Raw genomic sequence first — 20,969 nt, forward strand, 5'->3', positions numbered from 1 at the left:
AGGAAATAGTTAATAAAAACATTCTAATAGTTGATCTTATTTTCTACATATTTTGTAGCATTTCTGTGGGTTTGTAAAGGGGGTCAGAGGTTAAAAATGTTCCAGCAGATATAAATAAATGATGAGTTCATGTTTGTGTCACTCACCCTTCGTCCCAGAATCTGATTGATAGCGGCGCTCTCCTTTAACGTGCACTCGGCGATGACCTTTGCCCTCATTTCCTTCATGTAGAGCATGAAGGCGTTCAGCGGCTTCTTGATGACCGGTTTCTTGGGCTCCTTCTCCCGCTTGACCTCCACCTGCGGCTTCCTGAAGGAGCGAGAACATCCGCAAAAATAAACATGAACAGCGCTGAAAATGAAGATTTATATCAGAAACAGTCAAAACTTAAAAAAAAGAAACTTAATCACTAATGAGGGTCTGTTGTTTAGATTGTTTCTGTCTGTTAGTTATTTCTTGTATAAATGTTTTCATTGTTAGCTTTTCTAGATGTACTGAGAGTTTTATGAACACGTAGCAGCGTAACGTCACACGAACAAGAACCCGCCCCCGGCTTCCTGCTGGAAGCCAACAAGCTGCTTGCTAACAATGGCTAGCATTGGTTTAGCTGTTATGTTGTCAACATAGCGCGCTAAATCTTAAATGTATGCCTGATGTATAAAACAAATAGAGCTTTGCTACTAATTGTCAACACTATGTCAACTAAATAACGTCAGGAGGAAGTTTAAATAAAAAACATAGCAAGGGAGAGAGAAGTAGGTCAGTTAAGCTAGCTTGACTATGACAACTTTAATATGTAGATGTGCTGCAGAATTCCCTGTGTATCAGTTCAATTAAAAAATTTAAAAAGGCGACCTAAACACCAACTCTGATCATCAGAAGAACAGGTGTTTAAATTAGCTAATCTACCACAGCTCTGTTCTTTGTGTGGGAAATGTTTGAGTGTTTAATCCTGAAATATTAGTGGAGCTGCTGTCAGTCAGTTGCTATGGCAACGAGTCTTTGTGTAGCGTAGGTGGTACGTAGAGCAAGAGAAAAGAAGAATACGAGTGGTTTTGAATTATTCTTCAATGGTTTTTCAGCGTTATTTTTCCCTTTGCTGTGGCGCTCTGCACTAAATTAATAATAGCTTCATCTCCGAGTTTCATTTTGGTAACGGTTCTGCAGCGGCAGGGCGGCTACGGCGAGGAAAAGATGAGTCTATTATCAACTGCATATTTATGTCACATTGATTAATGTGCTAAACAAATAAGTAAAATTTAATTGAATTAAATTAAACAGTTGTGATGAAGGAAGTCGGAGTGACTTACATGTACATGCCTCTGTCGTACTGATCATGCTCCTGCTTGCCCGAAGAGGGCACTATAGCCGGGTGGGGGATCCCTGTTGGATGCACGCCCGACGGTCCGAGCATCAAAGAGTGAGGGAACCTGGAAGGGTTGAAACAAAACGGAGGAAAACAGTGAAAAGTGACGCAAACCTGAGCGGTTTGGAGCGATGCATTGACTTACAGGCAGAGAGAACGGAGAGCGCTGAAGCAAAGAGGCACTTCTGGCCAAGCATTGAAAGCAGAAAAAGCATCATCTAACGTCCAAGTTAGGTTCCTATCATACAAAAACATTAATTTAAATTTGTTGTGTCTAAGGTTGTTAAAAAGCAACTTTTAAGAGCTTTTTTGGTCATTAAAAGTAATATTTTATGTCAAAATATAATAGTATGTTAAATCATGATATATAATACTGTAGTTTCAACATTTGTCACCACTAGAGGGCGCACAAGTATTGTTTTTCAAAACAAAGCAGCTGAAAGATCAAGACTTGTTTTACAGTTTAGCCTGTGAACATTAGACTGGATATATTTCTTCTCTTTAATATTTGGTGTAAAAGAGAAGCAGCTGCTGTTGTCTTAAAACAACAAAGAAAGAGGAAACATCTAAACGGCGTTAAGCAGCTTGAGAACAATGAGCGTGTTGTTGGTTTTAGTCCTTATGCTGTTTGGAAACAGAAATATTTGACCAAGGGTATTATGAACAAAGCAGTTTATAATGCTGTTATATGAGCTTTAAAACTATTTATCTTTTGCATCTCTAAAAACAAACACTATTAAAAAAATAAAGCATCTTCATATTCTGGATGACTACGCAGAGATATCGGACCAGGTTTGTGCAAAATTTTAACCTAAAGCATGTTAAATGTGTATGTAGAGCAACAGACACAAATAAAAACACACTGCAAAAACACAAATCTTAAGTATTTTTGGTCTAATTTCCAGTGCAAATGTCTTATCACATTTGAAACAAGACAAAACTAAGTAACTTTTCAGCAAGATACACTTGTTTTAAGTAAATAATTCCTAAATATTGATGAAAAAGTTCTCGCTTGATTAGATTATTTCACTTATAATAAGAAATAATCTGCCAATGGAACTAGAAGTTTTGCCTCAATATTGACGAGTTAAAACTGTAAAGTTACTTTTAAGTAAGTTTTGTTTTACTTCAAGTGTACCAAGATATTTTCACCAGAACTTAGACCAGAAAAAGTTGGTAATATTTTGTGTTTTTGCAGTGCACAGAGCTTAGAAGCAGCAAAACAGCGGGTTTCTTTCAAATTTTCATGAAGTTGAGCAGCGATTAGCGTGGCTTGGCTCGGTTTGACGGGGCTCGACCCGTTTACAGCACACCGATGGCAGAAGCCGTCCTGATGAAATTCTGATCCGTCCTGCTCGGAGGCGTTTGGTTTAGTTTTTGGTGATGTGCTGTAAACTGGAGCCTGCTGTTGCGCGGCCGGTTTGTCCTGGGCCGGTCCAGCCGGCAGGATGCGGTACCTGGAGTAGGACGATGCGCTGGGGAGACTGGAGGAGTAGGGCTGCCTGAATCCACAAGGGGACAAGGCCGGGTAGACCGGCTGGCTCTGCCTGCCGCGGCACAGCACAGGGAGAGACGGCAGCAGGCGCTGCGTTTAGCTTCACAGCTTAAAGTTTGAGCCCATTTAAACTCACTGGATTCTTTACCCACAAGAAGCTTTTAGGAAACTGTCACGGAAACCCGCCACGTTATAATTTTTCTGCATTGTGCCCTTCGCTTTAGTCATACCAAAGCTCTCGTAGCACATCAGTAATTTTTAGCTGATAAAGTTGACGCTGTTCCGCCATTAAAAACGGCTGAATGAGCGATATCAAGTTGATAAATTAAGAAGTTTATCGAGTGTTTATATTTCTAAACAGAACCGCATAAGAACATTTTTCATTCCAAACTGGACTGTGTTTGGATCACTTCTCTGTACCGTTCAATGATACCACCATCTTTGTTTCTGTATAACCGGCTCCGTTTATGACCGGCGGCGCCCTCTGCTGGATGGCGGCCAAACTACACCGCTAAAAGACGGTCTTAGCTGTTTGGGTGTCCAAACTTTTTGAATTAGGTGCGGGCTCAAAAATATATAGTTTCTAAAACCATTTAAGATCAAATTGGAGAATAAAGTCTCAGCTATAAAACAGGATATTTGTCACTTCATATATTTATCCTGCTTAATAAATTAATTAAAAGCAATAAAGTCTGCTTTTGAGGAAAAGTCACTCCTTCCTGTTTACCATAAAACCAAATAATAAAAAAATACAAAAAATTAATATTTTCTTTGCATCAAACATTTTCCATTATAAGAACATTTGAATTTGTAAACTTGGGTAATTTTCTAATTATAGTTGAACAGCTGTTTTTGTCTGGATGTCCTTGTAAAGTCTTACATTAGACTTCATACTTGAATTAAAACATATTTCTGTAAAAGCAGAGTGGATCTGTTGACAGCTGTGACGTAGAAGAAGCTGTATCGTGATCACAGTGGGAGGTGGAGACGGGCTTTGATATGGAGAAAACAGCAATCTCCCGAGATCTTCCCCTCTGCAGCTGACTGATCCCTTCTTCAGTCCACATCCATTATCTAAACCTCATCATCAGCATCACCATCATCAGACTCTTCCACTTTTCATCTCCTCAGGTCAGAAAACGGCTTTAATAACCAATATTTTAACAATTATTTGCAGCTTTGTCAACTGAAAATGTTTATAAAATATTCCAGTAAATGTTGGGAATAATCGCGGTTAGTCAGGACCCTTTGAACTTTTATGCATTTTGTCACACTTTAATGTATTTCAACGGGATTTTGTTTGATAAACTAAAAAAAAGCAGAAGTAAGAATAAACAAAAAGCATTCCCACAGCATGACTCTGCCACCACCATGAAGGTTTTCTGGTCTGTTCATTTTTATTAAGTAATATTTAGATTTAGTCGTGATGTTTTTGAACTAATTGGATGTCAGCAGTAATTAATCTGTCCAATGCATTGTGATCACAGTGGGAGGTCGAGACCCACCATTTGTCTGCTCAAATAAAGTGACGGTGAATTATCTGGTAATCCTGCAGCTCAAAATCTGCATTGCTGGAGGATATTTCTAATTCATCTTTGATTATTTTCATTTCATATTCTTCAAATGATTTAACAATCTGGTTCAGGTTTAGTAAATCACGTTGCATTTGCTTGACCTCCTCTCAGCATTTTGTGGTTCCTAGTGATCGGCATTTGTTTTACATATTCATGAGGGCAGAAACGATGCATTTATTCTCCTCATTTTGCTATGAAATCCTGTTTTTGTAGATCATGTTTGTGCGTGACATGAAGTTTGTACCTGTTAAGTTCATGTCTGCATTCATCTGTTTGTCTTCTGGTTTCAAACTGAATTGTTTAAATTTTGGCTTTTCTCTACCAGGTTGTGACCAGAGACCTCTTGCCTGAGATTTCCCACCCCAACGTTTAAAGTGGGCGGCCATTTTGGTAGGTTTTCAATTGATAATGAGTGAAACAAGCTCATATATCATGCTGAAAAATTACCTTCTAGTTAGCTGTTTCTTATTTCAAGTGGACTAACATTTTGCTCTAGAAACTAAACAAAAACTACCTGGTAAGATTAAAGTTTTTTTACAGTGTGAACCGCTTGTACCTTCCTGATCTGTCTGCTTGTTCACTAACAAACCTCTCAGTTCTTCACAGACAGATGAATTAAACTCAGATAAACTCTATTAAATATGAACCTTCTGAATTAACCAGATTTTATTTTAGAAGGATCAAAATAAAAGAGTCTGAATTGTTTTTATTTCTATCACATAAAAACACAATGAAGTTTGTGTTTGTAGAGCTGAGCATTTATCACAAACATTTCCTATTAAAAAAGTTTTGTTCTTTTCATAAATGACAGTTTTTTAAATATATTTTTACTACCTTTCCGATTTAAACTGTTTGTTCCACAAGAAGATCAATAAATAAAAGTTTGAGAATATGATCAAATGTAGTTACTGTGTGCAATGCAGTGATATAATTCACACTTTTTAAATAAGTTTCTCAAGAGAATTATTTGTTTGTGGCGCAATGAATGCTGCATGCAGTCACAGTTAGATGATATGTAGTAAGTAATTTTTTATCATTATTTCTATCATTTTCACAGCCACAAAATTTGAAAGTGATAAACTTGGAAGGTGACAAAATATAAACATATTTAACAGGTATGAAGACTTTTGCAGCTGATGCTTGGTATTTTATGCAAACGAGCCTGCTGCAGATCTTTGAATTTCCTGGGATTTCAGTTCAAATTTAGCTTTCAGTTCCAGTTATACTACATCAAACTTTTGTGTTCAAGCATAAAGCTGCATTCTGGAAAAACGGATGAGAACAAACAACAAATCTTCACGGTGTGAGATGAACAGAAGCAATAGGCCAGCAGGCGATCGGGTTTCCTCTGAAGTCCCAGACTGATCGTCAACACCACAGAAAAATGGCATTTAAGCTCTCCTCCTTCAACAAAAGATCTACACTACAAGGACCTAAAACAAGCAGATAATCTGGAGTAAAGGAGATTATCTGCTAATAACACTCATGACAAATCCACAGTGAAGCGTTCTTTCTCTGAAGGAGATAAATGCTTGTAGGAATGTTTGGGGACAAATATTGACTTTCAGAAACACAATAAACACACATGTAATCACACATTTAAAATGAAAAACAACTTTCTTCTTAAATCTTCTTGACATTTGATGTAAGACTTAAACTATTCCAGAGAGGATTTTGGATTCTGGAGGTTTGCTCTAAACGGATTTGTGTTGATCCATAACTCTGTGGCAGCCTGACATTATAGATCCACAATCACGCTGCGTGACATTAAAATGAGAAAACATGGAGCAGATGTGTCTGTTTTCAGCTTCTTTCTGAGCAGTTTCAGGAAAATGCAACAACAGAAAGAAAAAAAGACATTTTGGTTTAAAGTTTCCATTTTGCTGGAAATCAAACGCAGCTAGAGAAGGATGGAAAATTCACAAATTGGGTAAAAAACCCAACTTGGTTAAAACTGAGTCTATTTCTGCTCCATTCCAAGATTTCATTTGGGCAAAATCACCAAAAAAAATCATTTTATATATTGTCTTTGTACATTTACTTGTGCAGAACTGAACAGGTTTCATTTACTAAAATGCAAATAAAGAAAAACAGCAGGAAGAAAACAAACAAGTTAGATGGTTTATGATAAATTTATGGTCTGAATTACAGGTTTTAAGTCTCTGGACTGTTTTACATTTTTTTCATCTCATTTAGAGGAAAACATGAGATGTTTGTGTAAATAATGACTGGCCGAACTCGTTATTTTTATCTATCACAGATGTTCTGGACAGAAGCAAACTGATTGCAGTTTTCTTGCTGATCTTTAAAAAGCCTGACATTACTATTATCTTTGCTGAAACAAAACTACATATACATGCACATTAACTGTCTAACATTATTTAATTTGTTTCTTTTATGTCCTTTTTAGACCTGACACTTGAATAAAAACAGGAAGTGAAAATAAATACTGATCAATCTGAAGAATAGTTTGTCAGGGATAAAACAGATCTTCAACTTAAAGGGTAAACTAGTTTTATATCTAATAAAATAAACAGATAATGTGGAAATGGAGAAAACTTATAAAATAATACCGGTTCTAAGGGATAAAATGTACATTTTCAGATTGTTGATCTTGACCCAAAAATGTAAATTCTTCATGCTAGTCTGTTAACTTTTACAATCTTTTCACCTTAAACGAATAGAAAATAAACATTTTTACAATAAAGGTTGCTGCTTTATTTGCTTTTCAGCAAGTTAATTCCTTAGGGCTGAAAGACGTCATGTGATTTCTGTTTTCATTTATGTTGTCTGTCGTCAGGATGTGGACTGTCATCCACTGCAACCACGTCTACTGTTTGTTCTTTTAAGAAAACATTCCTAACCGCAGAAAAATTTCTAAAAGTTTCATTTCATCCCATTGTTTACTGGCTTATGTTACCAGAAACCTCAGAAAAAACAGAGGAAATCTGCACATTTCTGCCAAATAAACCTGAGAAAAGTTTTTTGGCATTTTTATTTAAACATGGAACGAGTTATTAAACAAATGTGTGCAGCTCACCAGCTCATGGAGGGAGTGATCTGGCCAACGCCACCTGGAGGAAGGGAGTAGTATCCTGAGAGGTCCTGGGATTGGTGCCTGTGAACACCTGGAGGAAAAACACAAATCCGTCACACAGAGTCACTGAGGCCGTCATAAAACAGCGTAAACGACTCAACCAGCTCCGTTAAAGGAGATCTGTTATGAAAAATTCACATTTTGAATGTTTTATACTTCCATCTCGACCTCAACTGCTTCTAAAAACGACCAAACCGTGTTTTGGCAAACAGCCCCAGCCCCGTTACCTAGCAACTAAAGCTGAGTTCTGCCTGTTACCTAGCAACCCAAGCTGAGCTCCAGGACGTTTGGTCACCTGGTTGTACCGCTGTATGCTCTGTACAATGGCTGCTGGAAAACACAAGTGATTTGCCAGCATGAGTATAATAACATGCTGAATTCTTATTGGTTGTGCAGGAGGCTCTACTAATACTTTTCAAACATTTTTAGATGAACAGAGCAGATTGAAATATCCAAGAATGATTTTGTTGATGAACGCACTGCAAAAACACAAAATCTTACCAAGTTTTTGTATAGTTTTTAGAGCAAATATCTTTGTAAACTTGAAATAAGACAAAAGATATTTGAGCTTGTTTTAAGTAAAGAATTCCTGAATACTGATGAAAAGGTTCTAGTTCACCTGGTGGATTATTTCATTTGTAACTTGGGGGAAATGTTTTGTTGTAAGTGAAAAACTCTGCTAATGGAACCAGAGATGGCAATGAAACTCCAAAATCTCACTGAAAAGTTAATTTTAAGCTTTAAGTGTATTAAGATAAAAAAAATAAAATAAAAATACCTGGTTAAATGTTGTGTTTTTGCAGTGTTTTGTTGTTGATTTGCCATCCAGAAACCACTTGCTGAATTCTGGTTGGTTGTGCAGGAGGCTCTTCTAATGCTTTTCAAACATTCCTAGAACGGCTCAGTCTGAATCGGCAGAACTGAGCAAACCTCATCCCCTACAGATGATTTTGTGCAATAAACTGTAATGAACATGTTTTGTGTAGACTGCAGGCCGATGCTAAGCATGACAGGTCATCCATGAATGACCTTCCAATCCAAGGTCACGATGCGTCGCTCTGTGTGTCCGGGTGCATGTGGGGGGGAACCCTCCGCTGGGAGCTGCGGTGTCGGTGCCCACGTTGTACAAACACACCCAAACATGCATACAAACACCGAGTCTTCATCTGTAGTTATGGCAGAGCTGCGCGCCAACAAAAGAAAACGCAGACTGAGCGACTCTGTGCCCTCGCTCGGTAAACAGGCCGCCTCTCTCCGAGCGTCTCCCTCCGTCTTTGTGCCCTTCAAAGGAAGTCATTTGTCAACAGGCGGCACCTAGCACTTAGCGCGGCCGTGCTGCTAACCTGTGTTTGCAGCAGAGGAATGCTGCAGATGACTGTAATTTGGCCGCGGCTCCGGGCCTGTCCCAGGACCCCGAGCTGCTATAAATCTGCATGACAGGAATGTGACTGAGTCAGCCGACCCGACCCGTCTCACCGCTCCGATCAGTCCGCCATTAATCCCCCCGATCGCCCAGCATCACCCCTCTTTTACCTTTGACCTCTCCTCCTTCATTACAGACCTCGGCTCGTTTGGTTCCTCTCTCATCTTCTTCATTATCTTCCCCTTACATTAAGCTAACCTCTGCTCTGCCTCACCTCCACTTCATCAAACATTTCTCGCTAATTTAGTTTGTCTGGACACAAAAACTCGGCTTTTTGGTCTCTGACCAACCCAAATACGACAATGGAGCAACACTAAGAAGAAAATACCACAGCAAAGCCGAAATATTGCATGAAAAAGTCAGTAATATGAGAATAAAGTTGTAATAACGTGAATAAAGTTGTAATAATGTGAATAAAGTTGTAATAATGTGAATAAAGTTGTAATAATGAAAGAATAATTGTAATATCATACAAAAGTTTAAATAATGCAGTAATAAAGTTGTAATGTTACAAAATAAAACAAAACTAACTTACAAGTAACTTTTCATTAAGTTATTTTATTTTAAGTTAATAATTCCTTAATATTAATGAAAAAGTGCTTATATTATTTCACTTATGGGAAAATGTCTTATTATCAATAAAATAATTTGCAAATAGATATAGAACTTTTTTTATTAAGGAATTATTTAGAAAGAAAAGCTCTTATGTCTTGTTGAAAAGTTATTTGTCAGTTTTATCTTATTGCCTTTAGAAACTAGAACCAAATTATTTGGTAAGATTTTGTGTTTTTGCAGTGTTGTGATGAGACTTGGGTAGTAATTAGTTACATTTAACTTTTTTGAAAAAATGTATTTTACTATGCTGAATTTTTATGTTTACTTGATTAATTTTATCCTGAAGTATTTCTGCTCTTATTTCAGTAAAATTTCTGTATTTTCCTCCCACTGAATGAAAATCAAACATGTTTTAACCAGAAACTCACCAGAATCAGTTGGATTTTTTCCAAATCCAACTGATTTGGAAAAAAATTATTTTGCCTGATTTTGTTACTTATATGAATTAAAATATCAAAATGTCCATTTAAATGTATATTTTGGTCCGTCTGATGATGTAATTTTTAAATATTAAATGATTGATAATTTAACTTTCTGCTTGTTTTTGAGTGATTTCTGGACGGACACTTTTTACTTTCACTTGAGTAAGTAGATGTTGCAGCAGGTGGACACTTGGCCTCCTCTGGTTGTCATGCATCACTGGAAGTTATCCAGATATTGAGGTGATGAACTTTAAACGAGTATCTCGCTCGACAGCATCAAAACCGAAATCCCAAAGTTGAATTTCGCCGGCGGAAACGTCAGGCCGGTTTCTGTAAGTCACGTTTGTCCCTCGTTGTCACCGGCTGCTGTTGGGAAACCTGCAGGGGGAAATTAGCAGCAGTAATGGGGCAGTTTTCTTTGGAATGCCCCTTTTTTTAAATATGCGATCTAGTACCCAAACAACTGCAACTATCTCACGGCCTCGTGTCGGCGTCTGGGGAACCAGATCAAAGGTGGCTGTTTTGAGTCAAACCGGGCCGCCATCAGAACGCGTGCGTGTTAAAACGAGAGGAGCTGAAAATAGTATCGCAGTGCCGATAATGCGCTGCGGTGGTTCTAACCGCTGAGAGTGAAAGCGCTGCAGCGTCTGCGCCTTTAAATGACTCGTCACATGCAGGAGACACCAGGAGGAACGCGGCGCTGCTCTCTTACTGTAAGGCGGGACCGACTCAAGTGTAGAAAAAAGTTACTTTTACTGAGAGCAAAGAGCGAAACTCACAGTAATAATAAAAGTGTTTTACAGTGTAGAGCTGAAAACAAACTTTTCATCTGTTTTCATTTATAATCGGCAGTTTCACTTCTCACTTTTTTGTTTTCACGTGAAATGAATCCCACTCCTGCTTTTAATTTGAAAAGTAAAAGTAAACACACAGGGATCCTGTTTGAATGTTTAGCTTACTTGTTATATATTTAACGATTAATTGAATCGGATAAAAATTGGCACATTAATGCTTTTCATACAATATGAAGAATACATTAAAATATTCAAATAAACTTTATTCATTATTTTATTGCTTAAATTGCAATAACATTCCTTTAGTACATCTGAAACAGGTGATGCTAAAAATGCCACTTAAAGAGTTTTAGCTAAAACATATTTGCAAACATTTTTTTCATTTTAGATGCAAAATGTTTATTTTTTGTGCAGCTTGTGATTAATTATTGACCGAAATATGTTGCCTTTTCCCAGTAAACAGCATTTTTGAATCTGGATACTCCAATTAGTTGTTAATCGATTACCAAATTAGTTGACGATTATTTCAATAATCAATTAATCGTGATTAATTGTTTCAACCCTATTTTTATATGTATTGTCTACTTGATATTCCTTGGCTCATTTATTTGGTCAGTGTTTCTTATAAGACAAAAATACGAGAAAATGTTCTCAGAAGTATGGTACATTTTCTATTTATTAAATAAAATAACAGTTTAAAAATGATCTTTAAAATTCTAGTTTTTTAAAATTTAAGTAAAATTTCAATAAATGTAAAAGTCATACTAAGTATATATATTTTTCAAGCTTTTATTTCTGATTATTTCGATAAAACCTACAATTAATTTAGTCACATTTAATATTAAGTGTCTGGACAAACTGCTGACATGTCAGCTGTCCAGCAGACAGCGACAGAAACCCGCAATAAGAACGGTGAGTCACAGAATCATTGGAAATGAAGCCAGCTGTTCACAAAGTGCTGTGACTAAACATATTGTTTGGAAAGTTGAGTGGAAGGAAAACCTGTATGTGGGAAAAGGGGCACCAACAACAGTGACAATAGCAGCCTTGACACTTGCTAAAAGTGACCAAAAACGAAACATTTTGCGTTAATGCACATTCATAAACAGATTGTTTATAGAGAAAAGTGCGGTTTCCGACTCTGTTGTTTAGTTTTTAGTTGAACCGGATTGTCACCTGTGGTCCTTTCTTTGATTTTCATAACAAATTACAGAAATGAGTGAATCTGAAAATACCCCCAAATGCACCTGCAGTCTGCTAAAGTTGTTCACACTTTTGCTAGCACATTCAGGTCTCCACAGCAAACGCAGACGTGTTTCACTTCTGCTTTTTCACTCTGTATTTTCTAATTTGTTGTCCGGCCGACAGTCATAACCAAACATCGGCGCAAAGTGATGCTGCATGATCGAGTGAGAAGATGTTAGCGCTTTGAATCACGCGTGGCGTTCATGCTTGGCTGCAGAAAGGACCAGCTGGGTCAAATGGTGTCAAAAGCAACCTGACTGGAGATCAGCATGACCTCTGCAGTGAGGTGAGGAAAATTTCACAGAACCTGAAACAGCAACTTTATTAGAGTCAAAACGTAAACTTAATGCACAAAATCATGATTTCTATAAATTAACTTAAAGGAAATAACAGCATGCGACTGCATTCCAGCCGTTCCTACAGCGAGACAGCCCAAAGAGCTGCTGCTAACGATGGCTAGCATTGGCTTTAGCTGCCTAGATATCAGCATAACAAGTAACTCTTGCTATGTTGATATCCAAAACAAAAACAGACGCAGTGCTCTGCTCCTAACTGACGTGACCGACAAACAAGCAGCTATAAAGGCAGATTAATGGACCTCAATGTGTTACCCCAGACATTTTTTCAGTCATTTCTTCCTTATAAACCAACACTGAGGTAAAGACGGCGGGTAAAAAAGTTCTCTAACTAGTCCTAGGTCAGGTCTGTCAGGTTATTAGCGGAAATAACGGAGAAATCAACGATAAAACCCAAGAGGAAAAATGATGAGGGACAAAGTCTGGTTGGATGTGAGTGTGAACGCGGTGGGACGCACTTTTCAGGTACAAAATGGGTGAGAAAATAAAACCGGCTTGTGAAGATCTGCCTTCAGGAAAATGCTTAGAAATAAACAGTAGTAATGAAATGTGTTTAAATGCCAATACAGGAGTTACTGTAGTTTAAGTTTTAACGCTGCCATGGAGCTGCCGTTGGCATCAACACGCATAAAAATGGGATGTTTACCACCTTCCTGCTGAATGACTTGGTAGTTTCCCTCCATCAGTTTCATTCATCTGGACGTGGGCTGGGCCATGATCCAGTTCTTGCGTTACTCAGACTCCTTTTTGATTTTGGAAATGTAATCAATCACTTTCTTCCCTCTACACGTTCTGGGTAACGGCTGTCGGGATTGCATGTTCCCCACTGACAGCTGGGACTGTGATTATCTATTATTTTCCTCAAAATCTCTCTGCAGCGTGTTTTCTATGATAAACACCGTCAGTACTGTCGGAGGTCAGTTCCTGTGGATAAGGGCGCGTCCGCCGGTCGGTCAGTGTGGGAGGATCGCTCCAGGCCAGCATGGGGCGGAGCCGGCGCCATGTCAATTACCAACACAACTAGATAACCAGGTCAGGAAAAGTTTTAACTGAAAAAGAAACAGCGAGGCAGAGAAAAGCAGCTCAGTTATGCTAGCTTGACTTTGACAACCGTAACATGTAGATGTGCTGCAGAATTCAGAGTTTCAGTTCAATTTAAAAAGTCGACCTAAACACCAACTCTGACAGATGTCAGACATGGTGATAAATCACAGCGCTAGAGTGTAAAATCATCTGATTAAATATTTTAATCGAGTGGCAGCAAGATTTTCTACACAACAATAGATAGTTTACATCAGGGTCCCCAAACTTTTTCCTGCGAGGGCCACGTAGCTGTTCCTTTTTCTGGTTGGGGGCCGGTCTTAGTTTTTGGAGAAAGAAACCTTAGAAAATTCTTGTCGACAGGGGGGGGGGAACGACAAATTCGAGCTTTTACACTGATTTTTACCCAGAATGCAAATGGAAAAAACCGTGAGTGAAACGGTGACTGGGACTGACTAGTCTATATTCCATTGAGGGAAAGTTAGTTTCACATCTGCTCAAGAGCCCCCTGGTGGTTGGAGAAAAATCCACATATAAACTGGAAAATACAATATATGAAAAAAAAAAACACTGAATGCTCTCTGGTATGAGGAGGCGGGCCAGATCCGGTTCAGGGGGCCGGACCAAATGACGTGGCGGGCCGGATCCGGCCCGCGGGCCGTAGTTTGGGGACCCCTGGTTTACATGATAGAAGACGTCCAGTTTCCAAAGTTAGCTCCTGACTTAGCGCCTTCTGGGGCTGGATGACAAATCAGTAATAAATATCTCCATGGACACATGAATTTTTGATACACTGAAACTCATTATTTACATAAGTCAGTATAGTTATACGAAGTATAAAGAAACAATAATTGTAATTACTAAATTTGCTTGTAATCACAGAGGCATTACCACAGATTTTTAATAGATGAATTTAAGGTGAAGACATTCTGATGTCGCTAATAAACAGTAAGATGCTGTGATGCCACGATAGGGGGAGTCGATGGGAAAAGTGTGAAGTGGTTCGGTAAAAATGTCACAAAGGGAGACAAATGAGGCATGGTTGAAAACAGACAGTGGGTGGAAATGGAAATAGCACAGGAAGTAAGCCGCACACGGAGAATAAGACGAGATCTTAACGAACAATAAAGGAAGTTAAGACAGAAAAAAACTGGTGACTTTCAGAGGAATTCATAAACAAATCTGTCACAGGAACATTTACTGGCCACAAGATGCAGAGAAGAGAGAAAAGCCAACATCACATCATCATCATCATCATGTGGCTCAAGCACATCATGACTGATTTATTAAAACATGTTTCATTAAAACATGCTATGAGCAGCAGGAATGAAAAATATTCTGTTATAAAATAAAAATGGTCCAGAATCGCAGCCCAACTAAAGGTAGCTAACATTGTGTTATGCTAACAGCTGCTAGCATGCAATCAATAGGTAAAATGCTGACATTTGCTAAAACAATAACACTAGCATGTTAGCTATCAGTTTCAAATGCTATCTACTACGCCAAGTTAGAAAATGAATGGCATATTTTTGCATTTATCTGTAAACTAATCAATCAGATTTCTGTATAAAGAAACATTTTCTAAATGTTTCAGGTTGATCATCTTTTATTTGTGCTTTATGACTCACTCTCTGTTGCTCAGGTAGAAATCTCAGGATGTTTGTTGTTCATGTTACTATTAAAATAAATTAAAGCAAAAACCAGCATTGAAAGATGTTAAACTCTTTGAAAATTGCTCCTTAACTTTGCTTTTAAATCTGAATCTGCAACAACTGCCTGGCAAACCAAATTTAAGCCGGTCTTAAATTGTGAACAAGGGCCGCCCAAAATCGCACCAAGGGCTGCAAACGGCCCCCGGGCCACACTTTAGACACCCTGCTATGGCTTGTTCATGGAAGAATTTAATTATCCCAAATCAAGTCATCCTTCTCCCGGGTTTCAATCCTGGCTGGGCTCAGGTAGAAAGGTAAAGGAGTGTTGGAAGAAATGACCTCACAGGTGAGGCGATCAGCTGACAGGTATGAGGTAAGGTGAGCGCAAAACGTGGAGCGGCAGCGGCGGGACGGCCAGGTGTTGGTGGATGTGTGAGGTAGAAGCAGGTGTCTCAGTCTGTCATTAAGAGCTGAGTCACAGATCCACCATCAGTTATGAACACACACACACACACACACACACACACACACACACACAGAGTCTAGACCAGACATGGAGCGAGTGTTTGTGGGAAAACGGGGATTTCCAGCCGGAGAAGGCGGAAGATTAAAACCGAACAGCGCAGGACAAAGCTGCCATTCTTCTGGAACCGGGTCCACTTCAGAGAGCTGCTGTTGTTGCTTCTTCACGTACGATAAAAAGTGAGAAATGGAGGTAAAATGATTCACAGATTTAAATAAATACAACTGAAGTGTGCACTGAAAAACAAAATCTTGCCAGGTGTTTTTAGTTTGATTCTAAATATATCAGTAGAAATAAGACAAAACTAACTGACAAGCAACTTTTCAGCAGGAAATAAGATTTTAAGTCAATAATCCCTTAATATTGATGTAACATGTAAGGATTTGGGTTTTTCCTGTTTATTAGATATGTGATTCTGTGCTCTGTTCCCTGTGCGTCTCTGTGGTTTCCTGTCTCTTCTCCTTGATTGTTTCCCAGCTGTGTCTTGTTCCCTGATTATCCTCCCTGTGTTTTTAGGTCCACCTGTTGTCGGGTCCTAGTCTAGGTTCATGATTGCTGTCGTAAGTCTAGTCACGCTCAGTCGAACTGGACAGCCGGCCTTGCTCTCGTTTCAGTACCTGCCAGGGAGAACCTAGCGTTCTGTTCAGCTGTACTCATTGCTTTCATTAAATAATCTTTCCTTCACTTCCACCTGGGTCAACCTGCGTTCATTCTCACCACCGCACCGGCAAATCATGACATAACATGGGAAAAATGTCTTTGGAAAACCTATGTATATTTTCAATTAAGCCTGTTGCAAAAAGCAATTAATCAATTAATTGTACAATAACTTAAAATGAGCTTAATAATTTCCATTCTGATGATTAATTAATATTTTGAGAGTTATTTTTGTTTAGAGCAACTTCATAATCCATTTATCTAAGGTTTAATTAGTTATTTTTGTTTTATTTTGGATATTTAAAATATTGTCCAATTGCAGTTCAGAGTGTTTATTAATCTTTGACAGGATGAACTTGCATTTTCATGCCGATAACAATATATTACTAGAAAATGTCTCAAAACAACAATATAATTGTTTATTGAAGTAATTTTGTGGCAATTTATCATCCAGCAGAATTTGTTTTCCATCCACTTCACATTTATTTACTATTTATTGATTGTAACATAAAAAATGTTTAATGATTACTTTTGCAACTCTCACTGTCCTGGATAATAAAAATCTAATTCAGTGAATGAAATTATGGAATATATTTAATATTGTCAAACTTTATCAATATTCTGCTAATGTCAGAAAATGTTGCTAACGTTGTGTTTCCATTAAATAAGGAAAGCAGCTAAAATAAGTGATGTAAATTATATTTTTACTCATGATATAAAAAAGTGGTTTCCATTGCAGTTTTGCAAAATAATTTTTTTTATACAGACAAATATAAACACATTTTAGGGAGATTTTTTTTTAATTTCGTGTTTCTATTAAGATAATTTATTTTCAAAATGTAAAATTTCTGATATTGGTATCGCACATTTTCCTAAACTTTCAGTATTTTTCTTGATCCTCCAAAAGTTTTTCTTCCATTTTCATAAAACGTTCCTGCCAACGTGCATGTCTGGGCCGTCCGTACGCGCCTGTCAGGTTAATGTCATCAGAAACTCCCATCAGCAGTTCATTATCAAGCCGCAGCACAGAAACAAATAAACACCAGCCATAAAAGTTGTTTTAGTTTCATTTCACTGGAAATGGACCAACAGTCGCTCCGGTGCCAACGTGGCTTTCTTTTTCCTGCTCAATCGCAGGAAGTCATTTGTAGCTGTATGAATTGGATTTATCCTGTTCTTTGTGACAGAAACTAGAACATCTGGATGAGAAACAGATTGTGGAGGTTAATCCTCACAGGATGCACTGCAAAAACACAAAACCTTAGGATACAGTTGTAGTTATTTACCAGCAAATGTCCTAATAAATAGAGTTAGCAAACATTAAACAACATAAAGCCAATTTATAACAGCAGGATTCCATCACATCACTGTAAAAACAAAGTCTTACCAGGTATTTTTTGTTTAGTTTGTAGATCAAATATCTTAGTTCACTTGAAATAACACAACACTAACTTACAGGTAACTTTTCAGCACCAAATATGAGCAATTATTATTATTTGCTCCTGAAACTGAACCAAAATGATTTTGTGTTTTTGCAGTGTACACTGACTTCAGGAAAACTGTCAAATTGAACCTAAAAATCTGAAAGAAATTGTTGTGAATACATTAAAACCATTAAACAGCGTCGGTTCAGGCTGAAGCTCCAGCAGTGATTGGATGTCGGGTTGTGTCTTCCTGAGCGCAGCGCTGCTAAGGAGAACCGTGTGTGAGCCGCTGTGATGGTTTCTGCGATTGTCACCCTAATTGTTTCCATCTTTGTGTGTGTGTGTGTGTGTGTGTGTGTGTGTGTGTGGTTGGCAGTCCCTTCAGAGGAGCAGGCCACTTCAGAGCCGCTGTGGGATTGCCACAGGCTTAGAGCCGGTGCTGCCACTTCACACACTGCATGTGTGTGTGTGTGTGTGTGTGTGTGTGTGTGTGTGTGTGTGTGTGTGTGTGTGTGAGAGAGAGAGACAGAGAGAGAGAGAGAGACAGACAGAGAGAGAGAGAGAGAGAGGGAAAGAGAGTGAGAGAGAGAGAGGTGTATTGAGACAATCAATATGTTATTTTACATCGTGTGTGTCTGTCTGTCTGTGTGTGTGTGTGTGTGTGTGTGTGTGTGTGTGTCTCTGTGTCTCTCTGTGTCTGTCTCTCTGTCTGTGTGTGTCTCTCTGTGTCTGTCTGTGTGTGTGAGTGTGTGTGTGTGTCTCTCTGTGTCTCTCTGTCTGTGTGTGTGAGTGTGTGTGTTCCCACCTGTCTTCTGGCTCATGTCTGTGGGCAGGTGCGGTGGACTGGGGCTGAAATGCTCGTTGCTGTAGGGCAGCAGGGACGTCAGCGGATGCATCCCGTGGGACTGCTGGACCACCGACACTTTGTTGGACTGTTGGCGGAAACACAGCAACACATTAAGTTTGTTTCAGTAAAATCATCATCATGATAATTATTAAATCTCTGAATATTCAGCCATATTGCAGCGTGACGTCACACACAGAGCTGAATGTTCTCTGAGAAATGCTTCAGTGTTTTCTGAATCCTGACACAAACATCTGCATTTTCTTTGGTTGTTATGGCAACGAGTCGACACAGAGCGAGAAAAAAGTGATTTTGACTTATTTTTCAACAGTTTTCTGCCTCTGCTGTGGCGCACTGCGCTGGATCAATAACAGCTTCATCTCCAGGTTTGATTTAGTTAACAGTTTTATGGATGGAAAGGAAAAGAATCGTCCTTTTGCCCCTCAGCTTTGTGTGAAATTTCCAGATGTCAACAATAACATGAAATGGGTCTGTTGTTCTTACAATCACAAAAACAAAGACTTTTCACTTAAGGAACAATTTAACTGTGTTTTGAAGTGGATAAAATCTTTCAGGTAAATCAAAGGACAAAATGATGTACAGTGAAATGTAATTTCATCAGCATGATGCTACGCGTGTGCTTGTAACGTTTCCTTGAAATGAATGCAAGAAGCTTCAGACATGAAATGGTTTAAATCTCAGTTTCACAACCACAAAATCAACACAGAACAACCAAAACCTGCAGTTCTAACTTTAAACAACAGGACAGAAATCACACACATCTACACTTATGCTACAGGAAAAACCTGGATATTTTAAACATGTTTTGGAAAAAACCCACATGGGCTGTACTTTGCTTTCGCTTGTTTCCAGGGGAGCATGGAAGAGGAGGAGAAACGGAGCGGAGGAGGACCGTCCGATCGATAAGCCTTTGATGATCAAGTGAGGCTGCGTGCGAGCTAGTTTGCTTTCATGTTTCTGTTTACAAATGGCTCTCAATAAGTTATGTGAAATCTGGTTGCTGCTAATGCTCTCGGCATGGTGGCCGACATCCGATATGTCGCAGCGGTTTGCAGAGTTGGAGGCGTCCAGGCCGCTCAGGCTCAGAAACACGCCAACTTAGCGGCGCGAGTGTGTCTGTACGCTTGGGTCATTGTTATAAACATGCATGTTTCAGCGTGAATAACCAGGTGACGCTCGGAAAAGACGAGGATTTCTGATCCACATGAACATTTCTCTGAAAACGTCTTCTATAATCGGAGATGGACAGATGTGGGTCCATTTGCATTAAGCAGCCCTACAGAGCGGCGGATCTTGGTGCAACCTGCTGGGCCTCCTGCGGAGTTACAAAGTGAATACCTTATCACTTAAAGGCAGAGCTTCCACACACTGCACCGCACATTAACACACACACACACACTCTATCCATCAGCATCTTAAAGTCTTACTCTGACCAAACTCGCAAACAGAGACGGACCCTCATGTGTATGCCACACGACGAGCGGTTGGAGAGATCAAACCGCCGAGCCGCGTTTAATGTTGAGGCACGTGAAAACAAAACGTGCCGCCTCTTGTGCCGGGCAGCAGAAGTGTGTGAGACGGAGCAGCAGGTAGTACGGGGGTTTGATAAGATGGGCTGCATTCTTAATGACCTGAAGACATGAAAAAGAAATCTTTGAGTTTTGAGAAGATGTAGAGATTCTGGCAAAAAGAGCTGCTTCATCACAAACACAACGCGACACGTGCGATTATCTGCGCCGTAAAAAGGCGAAAGAGACGCTCAAAACGGGAGATTATGACTTCATTAATAAAACAGAAGGACGGGTTAAAGCTGCAGTGCTACTCTGTGCTGCAGCTCGGCCTGTCACAATAAGCCATAAATCAATTAATCACATGATGAATAAAGTAAAACTCAATAATTTCCATCTGCACGATTTATCGTTTTGACTTTCTTCCAAAAACTGGATGATAAAGTCTCTGCTTTTGTTTACATAGACTTCATAATTCATTTTATTTGTATTTTCTGTTGTTTCGTTTATTTACTTTGGATATTTTAAATGTCTTTTCCAGTGTTAAATATTAACTATAATTTAAAGTTGATTAATCTTTAAGAATGTCTATTTTACTTAAAAATGGTCTCAAAAGAAAAATATTATCGTTTATCGCAATTACTTCATCGTCCAGCAAACTCTGTTATCATGACAGGCGAATAAGAAGCCGTTTCTCCAGACATTTATCGGCGGGTTAAGGATGGTTGGTGGTTACCATAGCAACCGGTAACTAGCTCCTCCCCCTCTTTTCTGTCGTCGCCTCTAACTGCTGTTAGCTGTGGCTAGCTGCTCATTGGGAGCTGTTAGCAACTCTTTTGTTAGAACACCTGACACTTTATATGTATTTAATTACAGTATTCTATCCAGGGAAGAAGAAATAATGTTTTTTTT

The 20,969-nt window shown here is 38.8% G+C and overlaps 1 protein-coding gene across 4 annotated transcripts in view; it reads right to left on the reverse strand.

The window, feature by feature from the left end:
• The window catches only part of tcf7 (transcription factor 7), a 29,332-nt gene extending 10,412 nt beyond the window's left edge, over window positions 1–18,920 (reverse strand). Inside the window, exons 1-5 of one of the 4 annotated variants that reach the window (XM_015015651.1) lie at window positions 18,490–18,920; window positions 7,476–7,563; window positions 2,824–2,913; window positions 1,311–1,430; window positions 147–309 (exon numbers count right to left, since the gene is read on the reverse strand). In XM_015015651.1, coding sequence (XP_014871137.1) covers window positions 147–309; window positions 1,311–1,430; window positions 2,824–2,913; window positions 7,476–7,563; window positions 18,490–18,580 — 552 coding nt within the window. In that variant the 5' untranslated portion in view covers window positions 18,581–18,920. The remainder of the gene's footprint in view (window positions 1–146; window positions 310–1,310; window positions 1,431–2,823; window positions 2,914–7,475; window positions 7,564–18,489) is intronic. The other 3 variants (XM_015015652.1, XM_015015654.1, XM_015015653.1) reach the window with 3 other exon arrangements.
• Between the last annotated feature and the right edge of the window lie 2,049 nt (window positions 18,921–20,969).

The sequence above is a fragment of the Poecilia latipinna genome, unplaced genomic scaffold (genome assembly GCF_001443285.1).
Source record: "Poecilia latipinna isolate Pla-1442-1.1 unplaced genomic scaffold, P_latipinna-1.0 Scaffold1939, whole genome shotgun sequence".
NCBI lineage: Eukaryota > Metazoa > Chordata > Actinopteri > Cyprinodontiformes > Poeciliidae > Poecilia > Poecilia latipinna.